Raw genomic sequence first — 14,659 nt, 5'->3', positions numbered from 1 at the left:
AGATGCAATATACTCGCTCATTACAGCAGATCTTTTGCTTAGATTGTGTGCGTATGTATGCAATCTATCTTGCCTCGGGCAGCAGTAATACAACCGCACCCAGCTTTATTATTCTCATCTATCCACCTCTACCTCAACTTTATCAGCGTATCCCCAAACATAACCAAGTTCTTCGTCGTCAGCTCGTCCCGCAGCCGCGAAATCCTCTCCTTGCGCTGCCACCACACATCCGGCCCCATCGCACTCACCCGACTGATCGCCTCGATCTCCGTCTCGCCCTCGTTCTGCAGCCATGCCGCGTCCTCGGTCACGTACGCGTACGACTTCAGCATCTGCCGTGTCATCAGCGCCGGCGTCGTCGTGATTATCGACGTCGCTATCGAGCTCGACGCCTGCGAGAATAAATACTCCTTCTGCGCAAACGACGGCACCACCGCGGCCGCCTTTGAAATCGTCCGAAAGTACTCGGGAAAGTCGAGATCCAGCTCGTGCCGCACCTTGTCCTTCACCGCCGCCGGCACTTTAAGCGGCACGCCGCTGCCCACAAGCGACAGGTTGAACGGCGGATTAAACTCTTCGTACTGCCGGAAGATCTTGCTGTAGTCCCGCCGCCACGGCTCCAGCTTGCCCACTATCGCCACAAACGGCCACTCGCGCTCCATCAGGATCCGCGACTCTGGTAGCTGAAACACCGGGTAAAACAGCGTCGAATTGTACTCGACCGCGGTCCCTGTCTGGAAAAACGTCGGGAAGTTGTCGTGCACATAGCTCTGCACGTGCGTCGACAGCGTCACGAGATCCCACCGCTTCTTCTTGATCCACGGGATCATCGACCGGATCTGGTTCTTGTACGCAGACCGGGTGTTGTCCTCGTCGTTCAGGTTCCAGCGCTGCGCCTCGTGCACAATACACATCACCTTGCTGCCGCGCTCCAGGTACTTTGTAAGCGTCGAGCCGAGATAGAGCGTGTCCTCCGCGCACGACGTCAGAAACACCAGATCCGGCACGTCGTTGCGGTGATCGGCCATCTTCTCGACGTCGACCATCCGGAGCGTATTGAGCGAGTAGTGCCTCAGCCACGGCTTCACGCCGAATCTGTTGTATCCCGACCGAGCCGCAAACAGGGTCACGTTCGAGTTGGGCAGGACGGAGAGCACGTTGAGCACGGGGAGCACAATCTCGAAATGATACCGCACCGAGTTGATGAGAAAGACTTTGCGCGGAGTCTCGCCGGTGTATGCCTGCGCTGCGAGCAAGAGCGCCTCGTGAGGTGTCGCGGTCTCGATCTTGCCGTCCGCGAACAGCGGCTTCTCGGTCGGTTTTGCGGCCCCGGGCGCGACGGCAGAGGCAGAGGCAGAGGCAGAAACAGCGGCGGCCTGCGAGAGCTGAGGCAGATCGGGCACGACATGGCCGGCCGAGATGAGCGCGGGGTCTATCCTTCCATCTTCGCGATCGGACTCGGACTCGTGGATGTCGTTGATGACTTGGTCGGCGTGATCGCTGAGGCTGGCGACGGTGTCGACGACCGCGTTGTTGTCAATCTTTTCGATCGTGACCTCGACTGGTTTGAGGACTGTTTCTGTCGGTTTGTTTGATGTTTTGTGTGTTGAGGAAGAGGAGGAGGAGGAGGAGGAGGAGGGAGCGAGTTTTTTGTCGAGCTTGGAAGATGAGCCGAAGAAAGGGGAGAGGAGGATGATGGAGATGATGAACGCGGCAAAAAGGCGGATGACGGCGCGTCTCGAGCGCATGATCGTGATTGCCACAAGCAGGCGAGGCGTCGCAGACAGCAAGGAGAGAAGTGGATGGTCTAGACAAAGACAGACAAAGGGATATATAACTGAGGAAGAGAAGAAGAAGAAGAGAAGAAGAGGAGGTGAAGTATTTAAGACAAAGAAGTGAACTATTTTGGTTTCGGTTTCTTAGCGCGCGGCTCAACCACTTTTCACTTCTTGGCCCCTTCGCCGGCGGTGGATTATAATGCTTGTCCTTTGTTCTATTCTTCTGTATTTGTTGTTTGTATTTGTTGTATGTTCTTCTATTATATCTGTTGTTATTCTACTCATCTTCTTATTCTCTCATTTCTAATTCTCTCACTTCTCTCTTTTGCCATCCTAAACGCGGTGTGATGCCGTTTATAGCTCCTCCTGTGCGGCTCGTCACAAGCCTTCCTCCCGCATCCCTTCCTCTTCCCAACTAAACTCCGCCATCTCACTTTCCTTGTTCGTCCATCGCGACGCATTCGGCCGCTGTTCGCCGTCCAGCTGATTCTGAGGTATTCTCTAAGTGATAACATCTGCTCAGGCCCTGCTGTGCTGTGGTGTATTGTCTTCACTTCATCTCATCGCTGCACTCTGTCGCTTTGGGACCTGCAGCCGCGCCTCGCCGGCCGCATCCAGGAACCTCATCCTGAGTGAATCCCATGCCGTTTCCAATCTATGCGAGATCCCTCCCTTTGAAAGTACTTCTCTCTTGTTTAATTCTTATCTGCTCTTCTTCTTCAATGCTAATCATATTCTACGCAGAGCCATGTCGGTCCCGTGCACGTAGTAAAGTACAACACCACCGGTCAGTATATCCTCAGCGGCGGCCAGGACAAGCAGATCCTGCTCTGGAATCCCAATTCCTCCAAGCTGATCAAAGCATACCACGGCGTGAGTCTTTTTTCTTCTTTCTGCAATCGTAACTATCTTCTCACATCTGCTATTGCTATTCAGCACGGCTACGAAGTCCTCGATATCTCCGTCTCGCACGACAACGCAAAGGCATGTCTCCCTCTCCCTCCCTCTCCCTCCCCTATTCCTCCCATCTGACACTCCCCAGTTCACAAGCTGCGGCGGCGACCGCACCGTCTTCCTCTGGGACGTCACCTCCGGCTCCATCACGCGCCGCTTCTCAGGCCACTCTGCGCGCGTAAACTCGGTCGCTTTCAACGCCGACGCGTCCGTCGTCGCATCCGCGTCTTATGATACTACTGTCAGGCTGTGGGATTTGAAGGCTTCGAGTGCGAAACCTGTGCAGGTGCTTGAGGAGGCGAAGGACAGTGTCTCGTGCGTGCTTATACGCGGGACGCAGATTATCACCGGGTTGGTCCTTTCTGTTCTCTTATCTTCTAATATCTTATAAGAAGGTATTCACTAACTCCCGCCAGATCCGTCGATGGCTTCGTGCGCGTATACGATCTTCGCAAAGGCCAACTGCAAGAAGACCTAATCGGCCGTAAGCTCTCCTTCCCTATTTCTCTACATCTCTACTTCTCTCCCATTAACACCCACAGACCCCGTAACCTCCCTCCAAGACTCAACCGACTCCGCAACCCTCCTCGTGTCCACCCTCGACAACACGATCCGCCTCTTTGACAAATCCAACGGCTCGCTCCTGCAATCCTTCACCGGCCACAAAAACTCAGAATACCGCGCGCGCTCGTGCTTCGGCGACAACGACGTCTACGTCGTCAGCGGGAGCGAGGACGGCAGGGTTTTTGCCTGGGATCTGGTGTCGGGACGGGTCGTGCATGAGCTTCTTGCGCCGGTGCCGAAAGAGGCGGGTGGAGAGCGGAAGAAGATGGGGAATGTGGTTAGTTGTGTGACGTTTCATCCGAAGAAGGCGCAGATGGTTAGTTGTAGCACCGCCGGTCTTATCCAGGTGTGGGATTCTGATTGATCTATCTCTATTCCAAAAGTTGATGCTATAATATTGTATATTCCAAAGTTGATGCTATATTTATTGTAGTATTGTATATACAGTTCCCAATATCCAATGAATGACAAAAATGACCAAATGAAATCAAAAGCTAAGCTCTACTCTAAGCTCAGTCTACAGCGCTAGAGACACAATTTTTCCATAAACAAAACATAATCCAAGCCCTCGCCCCCCTCGGCCTTGGGCATGATCTCCTCCAACTGCTCAATCATCGGGTCCGGAATCAACGAATTCCGCAGGTCAAACTCGGTGATATACGGCTTGCCCTCGGCCACGTCCATGAACGACTGCAGCACCTGCTCGGCTGTGTTCTGGTCCTCGGTAACGTCGACCATGAACCTGATAAACTTCTCAAACGAAACCGCGGGGTCCGAGTCGCACACCTGGTCATAGAGATCGTGCATCTCGTCTTCAGAGTACACGAGCCCCAGGCTCGCGAGCGCGGCCGCGAATTCAACTTGCTCGAGCATGTTTTGCTGACGCTTGTCAAAGTACCGAAACACAGACTCAAACTCCTCGAGCTGGATCGGCGTCAGGTTCGTCATGCTCCGCGCTACGATCTGGTTGTCGATAAACGCGAGCTTCTTGTTGATCGCCTCCCGCGCAAGCTGCAGCTCGTACTCGAGCTCGTCGTACGAGTACACCGTGTAGTCGTTCTCCTCGACCTTGGCTTCTTCGAGACTGTCGGTCAGAGTCTTGAGCGACCGCAGCATTTCCTCCGCGGGCTTCAGCTTGGCCTCGATCTGCCGCGCCAGCGCCTGCTGCGCCTCGAGCTCGCCGTCGAGCTCGATAAGCTCGACCGAGACCGCCTCGAGTTTCTCTGAGATTGAGTTTGCCGTTTCCGCGAATTGCTTCCGTAGGCTCTCCTTGATGTCCCTGATGGCCTCGTTGATCTTCTTCGACCGCACCGCTTCCGCTTTCAGCAGCAACTTCCACGCCGCGTCGAGGTCAGAAAGTCTCAAGCCCTTCGGCGGACTATAATCCCTGAGACCGTACGTCGCGAGCTTGGTCTTGATGTTTCCCAGCATCGACGTCACTTCTGTCTTTTCCGCGATCCACGACCGCTTCGTGCACTTTTTATACGTCAAAAACTCCACGTTCTGCATCTTCGCGTCGGCGTACGTTCCCTCAAACCTCGCGCTCTCCCACGCGCGCACCTGCGCCGCGATCGTGTCGAGAAGCGAGCGAATGCGCTGCTCGTACGAGTGCTGCAGGTCGATGCTCGACGACATGACTTCGACGAACTTCTCGACGCGGCGGCCGGCGGTCTCGATCTTGTCGAGCTCGGAAAACGCGTGGAACCAGTGCGCGACGTAGGTCATGACCGAGCGCTCGTCGGGTTTGGGGATCAGTACGTCTTCGACGTCGAGGAGTTGCGGGATGCCGACTTGTTCGGACGCGAGGCGGAGGGCGAGTTCGATGTTAGCTTTTGTGTCTTTTTTGTCGAGTTTGCCGAAGTCGATTAGGTCTGGTCGGTAGCGGTCGAGTAGGGCGCAGCTACATACGTCAGTAGTGATCAGAAAAAGTGGAAGAGGATGGGGACGTACAATGCGAGGCCGGTGTTCCAGCTTGAGGAGAAATCATTGATCTCGACGTCCTGGTACATTGCTGTTTTACGCTGGCACCATAGTAGAAGACCTTCTTTTGCGGTATGTCCCTCGGCACTGGAAGCAGTAGTTAGCGACAATCTCCAGTGACAAGAAGCAAGCAAGCGGCAGTGAGCAGACGCACTTGATTTCCGAGATGGAAAAGTTGAGGATAAGTGTCCAGAGCAGTCCAAGAATAAGCTTGATGTTCCCGTCGACGATATCCTCAGCTCCGATATTATAAAGCTGAATCCCCCGCCGTTTGATGTACTCGAGCGCGATGATCACGTTCTCGGCTTTCTGGACGCGCAGTTTGGGGCGCGTGGCGTAGCGGCCGAGACTTTCGTTGCCCATGATTTCGAGGAGCTGGATGAGCTTGACACCGTCGCAGAGGTCGTGCTCGAGAGAGAGCACGGGGGGGAGAGAGTGCGACTCGAGATGGGAGTTTGTCCAGCGCAGGAAGGCTTTGTTCTGGGTCGCGACCCAGGCTGGGGTGGGAGGGGGCATGTTTGGTTCTTGCTAGCTGTGCAGATGTGAGTGCAGCAGGGGTAGAAGTAGATCAGACTGGGTGAGTTAGCCAAGCAGTAGCCTAGTCTGCTGCAGACAACAGTAAGTTGCAGGTGTCTGCTACTAATACAACAATACAACAAGCCGTGAACAAGAACAGTCCAGGGCAGAACAGGCAGCAGTAGATGTCGGCCAAAGGTAAACAAGCAAAGAAGGTTCGACGCGTACAAAGTCTGCGTCTGCACCGCCTCTGTTCCTGCGCCTCACCAAATGCACCGCCACTGCAAGCGAACTCGGCGCTTTAATTTGCGACCGGAGCCCGGAACAAACCGCTTCTTGGCTTCGCTTTCGACCCGCGAACGAAGCCTTTGCGGATCAGAGCAGACGCGTTGGATGCTGTGTGTTTGTGGTGTGTGTTTTTGTGTATATTCAATGTGTTTGTGAGTGTTTATATACAATATAAAAGATACACTGCAAATACAGCTTACTCATCTGTCGAACCGCTCGCTGCTGCTCAGATTCATTCCGCCGCTCCAACCGTCCCTCCGTCGCTCCTCCACTGCTCGGCTTTAGATCCTCTCCTCTTCACCACCTCTTCACCTCCTCCTCCTCCCTCCTCCTCCTCCTCCTCCTCCTCCCCATGGCGCTCACAAAGTCCATCCGCGACGCCCTCTCCCGCAACGTCGTCGAGCCCGTCCGTCGCTCCCGCTCCCGCTCCCGCTCGCGTACCAGATCCTTCTCCCGTCCACGCTCGCTCTCCCACACCCACGAAAAATCATCCCCCTCCACCCTCCCTCCCGTCCCTCCCACCGAACCGCTCACCCTCCCAACCTCCCCCACATCAGACCAAATATCCATCGACTCCTCCGCCGACGACTCCGACAGCGAGAGCGAGAGCACCGGCATCGAGGTCGACGAGGCAGAGTCCTTCATCGGCGGATCGGCAGTCGCCCATCCGGACTCCCCGGACCGCGCCAGTCCCCCCTTCTCTGCCCACTCCGTCGACTCCAGCCAGGCCTCCGACGCCGAGCACATGTCCCGCTCGCGCTCCGAGGCCGCGACCACTTCCTCGTCAGTCAACAGCAGCCACCGATCCTCCTCCAAGCACCGAAAGTCCGCGAGCGTCACTAGCACGGCTGGCAACGAGCCCCACGCTAAAAAAGTCTTCCCGTTCTCGCTCCCGTTCGCGGTCTCGTACGGTCCGCCGTCGCTGCCAAAGTTCAAGGAGATCAGGGAGTTCACCTTCTCGTCCTTGTCCAATTCCTCGGCCGCGACCTCCTCCACCGCGTCCGACTCGAGCAGTTCGGCCGGCGTCTTGTCGCGCTCATCCCACTCGCTCAGAAAGAAAGCGCGTACGCTCCCGATCTTCAGAGAGAAAGACAAAGAGAACCACAACCACCATGACGACAATACCCTCCACGAGCGGCCTGCGCTCACGCGCACTTCGACCGAAGAGTCCGTCGCAGACTCAATCATCGAAGACTCGCGCAATTTTGCAAACATCCACCAAATGGACAACTCCCGCCTGCGCGCCGTCAAGGAAACCATCCGGACCTCGATCTCAATGGACCAGTTCTTCTTCTCCACCCCGAAAGACGGCATCCCAGAAGACCTCACCGGCGACGTCGTCATCCTCGGCGGTTACCGCGGAAGTATCTTGCGCGACGCGAAAACGCATCGCCGGACGTGGATCCCGCTTAAAGTTGGTCTGAATATTCGCAAGATCAATCTTGAGCTGGGGCTCTCTGATGAAGCTGAGCTCAACGCCGAGGACGACATTATCCCGGACGGAATGCTGTCCCATATCGGACCTGTAGATATCTCTCGCCGTTTGATCCGGAAAATGCAGGTACGTTACTATCCTCTCTCTCTTTTATCATATGCACCAGCTCACAATCCTCAAGGCAAACCCAGGCTGCACCGTCCACGAATTCGGATACGACTGGCGCCTGTCCAACGACCTCCTATCCCAAAAACTCGACGCCTTCCTCAGAGACATCAAATCCCGTCGCGGTCCCCACTGGAACGGCGCCATCGTCATCGCCCACTCCATGGGCGGCATCGTCGCCCACGCGGCCATGCTCCGCGAACCCTCGCTGTTCAGAGGCCTCGTCTACGTCGGCTCCCCGTTCTCCTGCGTCAACATCCTCGGTCCGATCCGGCACGGCGACAGCGTCATGCTCAGCACAAAAGTGCTCAACGCGCAAGTCAATTTCTCGATGCGCAGCAGTTTTGTCTTTCTCCCGCTCGACGGACGGTGTTTTGTCGATAAAAATACGGGCCAGGAAATCAGGCTTGATTTCTTTGACCTCGACACCTGGATCGAGTACGGTCTCTCGCCGTGCGTGCGAACAGCAGGGTCTCCGCACCGCAGGATCTCGACTTCTAGTCACGACCCCGAATCACCCACTCACCGGAAGCAGCACCCAGATCATCCAAGACACTCACTAGAGCACACAGCCTCGCCTACCAGCGAAGCCAGCGACATCGTCTTTGCGGACGCAGTCGCGTACCTAGAACGCATTCTCTCGCGCACCAAGCAATTCAAGGAATCCCTCGAAGCCGACGACCCGACCGCAAACTACCCCCCTCTCGCGGTCGTCTACGGCGACACCGTTCCGACCGTGCGAGGCGCGCGCGTCGCGGGCGAGCGCGGGATCAAAGATGGCGACTTTTCAGACTACATCTTCACCCCCGGCGACGGCGTCGTTCCCGCGCGCCACCTCATGCCCCCGCGCGGCTTCGACGTCGTAGCAAAAATCGAATCTGACCGCGGCCACGTCGGACTACTCGGCGACATTCCCGCGATGGGCAAAGCGCTCCGGGCGATCCTTGACGAGGAGCGGCGGAGGATGGTCGAGGGCCCGCCGACGGTTGCGCAGCGGATCGAGGCGAGGAAGCAGGCTGTTGCGAAGGCGGACGAGGAGCAGCGCGAGGAGGACACCGAGATGAGTTTGGCGGAGGGGAATTTGAAGAGTACGGCTGAGGAAGTCGGCGCGGGCGTCGCGGGCTTGTCGATAGAGCAGGGTTTATAGTGATTTTTTTTATATATCCTGAGCATTCATATTTGCATTTGCATTCTCCTTTTTCTCTATTCTCTCTATTTTCTACATTTCTTCGGTTGGTTTGTGGTCTTCATCTGGGGTTTAATTCTGTTCTATATCAGCGGCATCATGATATCAAACGATCTATTTACGATTCACACGCTCGGCATGTCATTTTCATTTTCATTTCTGTATTCTATTTCTTCTCGGTATATATTGGGCACTTTTAGATGATACAAGATTTTGGTTAAATAAATTGCGTCTTAGCTTGGATGATTGGTAGCTCAAACGTTGGTTGCTTTTGTGAAGGTGCTGTTTATTATGCTGCATCACCCCGCGCCCTAAAATAAATTCAAAACTAGCAAAAAAAAACCCCACGAAAAAACATCAAAAAGAATGGAATAGTTCAAAAAAAATAAAAACAAAAAAGTAATTGCGATCTCTGTGGATCGAACACAGGACCTTCAGATTAACAACCGAAGTGTGACTTCAGTCTGACGCTCTCCCAACTGAGCTAAGCCCGCAATCTTGAAAGAAAAAATATTCCTGGTTCAATATAAGCTTCTAACTCCTCAATATGAGCTGTGTGATTTTGTGCTATTTGGTTGGGTTATCTTGATGTTTGTTGGGAAGGGTGAGGATAGGTGATTTACAGGTTTCAATTGATGGGTTTTTAGTAGTGTTGATTACGCTGTCGCTGAAAGATCAGGGATGATATTAAATCAAGCTCCGAGGAGATCCTCCAATCGCTAAACTCAATCAACGCCCGCCAAACTCCCAGCTCGCCAAACTCCAATCTTTCTAAAGCGATACTCATCATCATCATCCAACATTCTCCCACGCGGTTGCTGATCATATAGCGGAGTCCTGTCTAATTGCCCTGGCGCACGAGGGACGGAATTACAGTTTTGGAAAAGGATATGAGGGAGGATGAGATTGGGAAAGATTGAATGTCTTTGCAGGGGTGTGCGAGCGCGAGGACGGGTGGTGCAGGGTGGACGGAGGAGTGCTCTGCAGCGGAGTGAATTCAGCAGGTTTTACAGCACGGATGCGAATGGGCGAGAAGAAGTGGAGAAGGAAGTGAAAGCAGAGCATGACTCTGCAAACGCGGAGGAGGAAATCGGGCCCATGACCCGCCGCCTGCGCCAGCTAGCGGAAGAAGCGCCCCCCGTGCGCCACGACTCGACGTTCGGCAAAGAAGTTCCAGACGAGGATTTCATGTCTGAAGAAGAGATTCGGGACTTGCAAGAACGGCTGTCGGCGCGGGTGTATAAGGAGAAAAACGCGCAGTACATTGCTGCGGCGAACCTGCCGGCGTCTGCGAGCAAGCATACGCGCGACATCGCGTACAGTAAGCCGTGGACCGGGACGGAGGCGCAGGAGGACGCGGTGCTGCGGATGCTGGTTGATGTTAATAAACCGCTGCGGATACCTGGCGGGGGCCGAGGAGGTGCGTACGGCGCGAGATCTGGAGGGGGTGGTGGGTATGCTGGGGGAGGAGGAGGAGCGAACGGGGGAACAGTGATTCCGATGCCGACGATGGCCAAGGCGGTGCCTAATTCCGTACGACTTTCGGAAGCGCGCGAGAAGTCGCTCGAGTACTCGCTTCAAAAGGTATCCACCGACGGCAGCGGCAGCGGCAAGACGCCGACGGCGAAGAAGAAAGCGAGCACGAACCAGTTAGAAGAAGATTCCGAGTTTCGAAAGATATACGCCGAGAGATTTCGACCTCCGCGGGCGATGCCGGGCACGTTGCATGGACTGAGGGCGATTGCGGACGAGAGAATCGAGGATGCGCGCGCGAGAGGGCAGTTTAAGAATATTCCGCGGGGCGGGAAACTTGATATGGACGCCAGGATCTCGTCGCCGTTTTTGGATACGACGGAGTTTTTTTTGAATAGGATTATACAGGTTTGTTAATCTCTTTGTTGAGAGCGGTGTGTGAGGGATAGGATGCTGACGAGTGTGGTTTACAGAGGCAAGATATTCAACCGCCCTGGATCGACAAGCAGGCTACAGTGCGGCAAGACATTCGCCGGTTCCGCATCGAGCTCCGCGAGCAATGGAAGCGGCACGCGATGCGCCTGATCTCGACCGAACGCCCCAACTCTCTCGAGCAACAAATGGAACTCGCGCAAAAATACGCCGACGCAGAGCTTCTTGCGGCGCGCAAGCAAGGACTGCTCAAGTCCAAGCCGAAGGATACGACGGAGGCGGTGGACGGGTTTATCACTGCCGAGCGGCTGGCGGCGGTGGAGCTCGCGAGCGAGATCTTGGTGGAGGATAAGGTTGAGGTGGATGAGTTTAGTATCCATGAGACTGATCATCCGCGGCTGTCGAAGAGGGAGTGGGAGGAAATTGAAAAGTCGTATCACGAGCTGTCGATTAAGACGCTGAATGATAGTATTCGGAGTTATAACTTGATGGTATGCCTCTTTTGTTTTTCTAGTGTTTTTCTATATGTGTTAACGATGGCTATGCAGGCGCCGGCTCCAGCTAGACGAGCATACCTCTCAATCGACCGAGAGCGACAAATGTGCTACGCAGAAGTCGCCCCGCTTCTAGCCGACGCGCTTCGCGACCGCGAGGAAGCTATTCGGTCGGGCAGGAACTCGCTCAAGCGAGATAGAACTGCGCCAGGGTCGGTGGTCACCGGGTTGTTTGGGGATCAGGTTGTGGTTATGGAGAAGAGGGGCGGGGAGTATGGGTTCAAAGAGATGTTTAAGGATTGGTTTGGGAGGAAGAAGAGGTCTAGTGTTTAGAGTGTTGTACATATGGAGCTGGAATATGTTGAGGAAGTGTACTTGTAGTGTGTGAGCGTTAGCTGCAGTAGTGTGTTTACAAATGGCCGAACTTTGAAGCCAGACTAATCCTACACCTAGTTTTTCAGCTCTTTGAACTGATACAGCAGCATCCTGCACACACTTGAATATACACACTTGAATATGGACTCACTTCGCTCGCGCATCAAAGGCTTGCTTGGACCTGTTCGTATAGCTTCTTCAAAAGCCCAAAACTGACTATACGTGTACTCCACCTATCTAACACGCATCCAGATCATCATCCACTCGCGCCACCCTTCCGTCTTTCTCGACCCCGACAACGCTGACGCATATAGTTCCACGACTTCAATCAAAGACAGCTATGGACCCGCGCCAGAGAATGTCCCGCTCTCATCGTTCGACTCGCCGTGTCCTCGTCGGCCGTCGAAGCCTTCTGCTCTGTCTGAATTCTGCATGCCTGCTACTGTGACTGGAACGATCATCCAGAACGATCTGTCAGTGAAATCTACATCCGCCAAGCAGCAGCGTAAAGTTCCGCTGTTCTCACTCCGTCGGTCGCACTCTGCTTCAGAACACAGCGCGACCGTCAAAGCAGACCACAAACCCACTCAAGCAACCGCACCTGGCCCCCGCCGCTCCAAAAGCTCAGTCTACCGTCCACTTACTCGCGAAACCACCACTCTCCCCAAGCGATCCAAAACCACGCTTTGGACCGAGAACCGACTTGCTGCTGCTGCAGATCGACATGGCCAGCGCGGGGACCGGCAAGTTCCGCTCACGCACCAGCAACTGGCGACGCACGGACATGACCCTGAGATGCGACGGCGCGCCTCGACTTTTTCGGTTCGTGGGCGGGTGGATAAAGCAAAGTCATTGCAGCTGCCGCGATCTAGCTCCGCGCCCGGGTCCCGAACTCCGTCGTTGGCGCAGCTCGCGAAGAGTTTGGACTGCGAGGAAGGGGATAAGTCGTCGCCGTATCTTGACGCGTCGATTGCGCTACGGTCACTTAATCAGACGCTATCTAGCAGGGCGAAGGAGAAAAGCGCGGCTTCGTCAACCAGCCTTATATCATTATCCCTGTTCCGAGCAAAGCCAGACAAAGCGCGAGCCGACGCTGCTACGCGCGCGCGGCAGAGATCGAACCGGTTCGGGCATTGGCGACCCAAGACTCCAGTACTTCAGAGCAGGAAGACGGCTCACACCGTGCGCTCGTTTCAGTACACAGAGGTAGACCCGTACCTCAGTCGCGTGAAGCAGCTCCTGGACGCGTATAGAGCACCGAGTAGACGGCAACGGCAGCCGCGGTATGAGCAGCTATTGGGGTGGAAGCGGTTGGATGCCGTTCGGGAGCGGGAGCTCTGAGTCTGTGTTGACTTCCGGAATGGGTAATCTGTGTGTAGAGGTTTCGAGGACTTGTTTTCCGATGGACTAATGTTATTATAGAATGGGCTTTATTGTTAGAGGCATGGTTTAGACTTTATAGTGGTAACTGCAGTGTATTCTTTAGTGAACTGTATCTTTAGGACGAGATCTCACGTCTGTGGATCTGGTTGTGATGGTGATTATAGTCCTTGCAGCCAATCCAAGTGCCAGTATTTCCAACATCAGCTACTATTCCCGACCAACCACCTCTACTCTCAAGACCTACTCGTAATCACTGAACAACAACCAGCATCTGGGCGGTGGGGCACAGCGAAGTCGCCCGAACCGGCAACCGCGCTCTGTGAGGCTCGAGGCGTCGTCGATCCGCCGTGACGTCATCCCAAATCCGGCACTGAGACACTCGTCGGTCAGCTCAGGACGGTTGGCCGGGTCTGCGCCGGGGACGCGCTACAGAACTGGAAACCGACCGCTGATTGTTGTCTTTTGAGCCGGTCTGTGAACGCCACTCTGACAGGATTGCTGAGGGTATATATATTTCCTTGACGTCTGCGTTCTTGTCTGCTTGGATATAGACCAGGATTAATACACCTACCGCTACAAACACCGACTACACAACTCATCACAGACACCATCGATGGCAGACGACGATCCCACGAAATTCAACGCCGAGCAGCGCCTGGACTACGAGCGACGAATGAAGATAGCCGGCGCGGTCAAGGGCCTCGTCGGCGGCGCGGCCCTCGGACTCGGCGCGAACCTGTTTGCAAAGAAAAAGTTCCCGCTGGCGTTCAAGTCGCCTACGATCCGGGTCGCGCTGCTTGTCATTCCGACCGTGGGGTTGGCGAAGGTCGGTATGGAGCAGGAGTATCACCACGCGATGCTCAGAGAACGCGGCGTGTATCAGATCCAGGAGAAGGAGAAGGCGTTGACTACTGGCGTTGATTATCATCAACTGTCGACCACGGGTAGGATACTTGCGTTCAGCAAGGAGAATAAGCTGTCGCTTCTGTTGAGTGCCTGGGCGGGATCAATGGGACTGGCGTGGTATATGATTTCGCGGGACAAGCTATTGACCGGATCGCAGAAGATCGTGCAGGCAAGGTAAGCACCTACCACCCTGTCTATTTGTTTGACGCGGCAAGTAACTGACATTTCTTTGTAGAATGTACGCGCAATTCCTCGCACTGGGACTGATCGTGGCCACGGCAGCGGTGAGTATCGGCGACTCGAGCGAGCCGGCGTACATCCCTGATCCGAACGACAAGACGCACCATCACCTGATTCACAATCCGAAGAATAAGAGTCATCAGAGTGGAGTTGAGAGTCATTGGAAGATGATAATAGAGGAGGAAGAGGAGGCTCGCAAGAACGAATGAGGGGAAGTTAGTGTCAGACGACGAGTATTGATGATCAGAGAGGCGATATAATTGGAATTAAATACAAGAGTCCTGCAGGACAGGTCGCGTGAAAGAGCAGCTTGTAATGAACATTGAGTATAATAATAAAACAAAGTATTTAGTTATATGATAAAAAGACAAGTCTGCTTAGGCATCTAATAATCCAATTGTCTACCACAGAGGTCGTAATTGATAAGCGGTCAAGCCGCTTGAGCCGCGTAGTTATCTGCTCCCGAGCGACAGAGGCAAAAAACATGCAA

General features: G+C 54.6%; 7 protein-coding genes and 1 non-coding gene across 8 annotated transcripts; 5 read left to right on the top strand and 3 right to left on the bottom strand.

Moving 5' to 3' along the window:
• Position 1: 1 nt before the first annotated feature.
• On the bottom strand, positions 2-2,084 carry BZA70DRAFT_132657 (uncharacterized protein). Its single transcript, XM_064909572.1, has one exon. The coding sequence runs from the start codon at positions 1,746-1,748 to the stop codon at positions 129-131; it is 1,620 nt and encodes a 539-aa protein (XP_064769380.1). The 5' UTR covers positions 1,749-2,084; the 3' UTR covers positions 2-128.
• Positions 2,085-3,741, top strand: BZA70DRAFT_132931 (nuclear mRNA splicing protein). The gene is made up of 5 exons (XM_064909576.1): positions 2,085-2,458; positions 2,523-2,762; positions 2,821-3,083; positions 3,149-3,216; positions 3,275-3,741. Exons 1-5 carry the CDS (start codon positions 2,420-2,422, stop codon positions 3,658-3,660), a joined length of 996 nt encoding a protein of 331 aa, XP_064769379.1. The 5' UTR covers positions 2,085-2,419; the 3' UTR covers positions 3,661-3,741.
• BZA70DRAFT_276368 (calponin homology domain-containing protein) lies at positions 3,700-6,035 on the bottom strand. Its single transcript, XM_064912293.1, has 3 exons — positions 5,431-6,035; positions 5,247-5,363; positions 3,700-5,196 (listed from the first exon to the last, which is right to left on the bottom strand). The coding sequence occupies exons 1-3, from the start codon at positions 5,790-5,792 to the stop codon at positions 3,822-3,824; spliced, it is 1,854 nt and encodes a 617-aa protein (XP_064769378.1). The 5' UTR covers positions 5,793-6,035; the 3' UTR covers positions 3,700-3,821.
• A 73-nt stretch (positions 6,036-6,108) lies between these two features.
• Positions 6,109-8,827, top strand: BZA70DRAFT_310042 (uncharacterized protein; the record flags this gene model as incomplete). The annotated part of the gene is made up of 2 exons (XM_064914904.1): positions 6,109-7,641; positions 7,682-8,827. Exons 1-2 carry the CDS (start codon positions 6,433-6,435, stop codon positions 8,825-8,827), a joined length of 2,355 nt encoding a protein of 784 aa, XP_064769377.1. The 5' UTR covers positions 6,109-6,432.
• A 443-nt stretch (positions 8,828-9,270) lies between these two features.
• Positions 9,271-9,360, bottom strand: BZA70DRAFT_t35. The gene has a single exon. It is a non-coding gene; the product is annotated as a tRNA-Phe (tRNA).
• A 120-nt stretch (positions 9,361-9,480) lies between these two features.
• On the top strand, positions 9,481-11,835 carry BZA70DRAFT_132520 (uncharacterized protein). Its single transcript, XM_064909569.1, has 3 exons — positions 9,481-10,747; positions 10,813-11,262; positions 11,320-11,835. The coding sequence occupies exons 1-3, from the start codon at positions 9,767-9,769 to the stop codon at positions 11,596-11,598; spliced, it is 1,710 nt and encodes a 569-aa protein (XP_064769376.1). The 5' UTR covers positions 9,481-9,766; the 3' UTR covers positions 11,599-11,835.
• BZA70DRAFT_294626 (uncharacterized protein) lies at positions 11,782-12,981 on the top strand (the record flags this gene model as incomplete). The annotated part of the gene is made up of 2 exons (XM_064914453.1): positions 11,782-11,823; positions 11,893-12,981. 2 exons carry the CDS (start codon positions 11,782-11,784, stop codon positions 12,979-12,981), a joined length of 1,131 nt encoding a protein of 376 aa, XP_064769375.1.
• A 328-nt stretch (positions 12,982-13,309) lies between these two features.
• On the top strand, positions 13,310-14,596 carry BZA70DRAFT_132531 (uncharacterized protein). The gene is made up of 2 exons (XM_064909570.1): positions 13,310-14,103; positions 14,165-14,596. Exons 1-2 carry the CDS (start codon positions 13,637-13,639, stop codon positions 14,376-14,378), a joined length of 681 nt encoding a protein of 226 aa, XP_064769374.1. The 5' UTR covers positions 13,310-13,636; the 3' UTR covers positions 14,379-14,596.
• The last annotated feature ends 63 nt before the right edge of the window (positions 14,597-14,659 follow it).

This window comes from Myxozyma melibiosi (genome assembly GCF_037950935.1).
Source record: "Myxozyma melibiosi strain Phaff 52-87 chromosome Unknown BZA70scaffold_3, whole genome shotgun sequence".
Classification (NCBI taxonomy): Eukaryota; Fungi; Ascomycota; class Lipomycetes; order Lipomycetales; family Lipomycetaceae; genus Myxozyma; species Myxozyma melibiosi.
This window is presented reverse-complemented; position numbering and strand designations above follow the sequence as displayed.

Bases quoted from the DNA above. Each gene is read 5' to 3' on its own strand.
- BZA70DRAFT_132657 (XM_064909572.1), bottom strand. From the start codon at position 1,748: ATGCGCTCGAGACGCGCCGTCATCCGCCTTTTTGCCGCGTTCATCATC.
- BZA70DRAFT_132931 (XM_064909576.1), top strand. From the start codon at position 2,420: ATGCCGTTTCCAATCTATGCGAGATCCCTCCCTTTGAAA. The intron at 2,459-2,522 runs GTACTTCTCTCT...TATTCTACGCAG, and splicing joins CGAGATCCCTCCCTTTGAAA to AGCCATGTCGGTCCCGTGCA. The intron at 3,217-3,274 runs GTAAGCTCTCCT...TAACACCCACAG, and splicing joins GCAAGAAGACCTAATCGGCC to ACCCCGTAACCTCCCTCCAA.
- BZA70DRAFT_276368 (XM_064912293.1), bottom strand. From the start codon at position 5,792: ATGCCCCCTCCCACCCCAGCCTGGGTCGCGACCCAGAACAAAGCCTTC. The intron at 5,364-5,430 runs GTGCGTCTGCTC...TACTGCTTCCAG, and splicing joins TTTTCCATCTCGGAAATCAA to TGCCGAGGGACATACCGCAA. The intron at 5,197-5,246 runs GTACGTCCCCAT...TGACGTATGTAG, and splicing joins TGGAACACCGGCCTCGCATT to CTGCGCCCTACTCGACCGCT.
- BZA70DRAFT_132520 (XM_064909569.1), top strand. From the start codon at position 9,767: ATGAGATTGGGAAAGATTGAATGTCTTTGCAGGGGTGTGCGAGCGCGA. The intron at 10,748-10,812 runs GTTTGTTAATCT...TGTGGTTTACAG, and splicing joins TTTTGAATAGGATTATACAG to AGGCAAGATATTCAACCGCC. The intron at 11,263-11,319 runs GTATGCCTCTTT...ATGGCTATGCAG, and splicing joins TTCGGAGTTATAACTTGATG to GCGCCGGCTCCAGCTAGACG.
- BZA70DRAFT_132531 (XM_064909570.1), top strand. From the start codon at position 13,637: ATGGCAGACGACGATCCCACGAAATTCAACGCCGAGCAGCGCCTGGAC. The intron at 14,104-14,164 runs GTAAGCACCTAC...ATTTCTTTGTAG, and splicing joins CAGAAGATCGTGCAGGCAAG to AATGTACGCGCAATTCCTCG.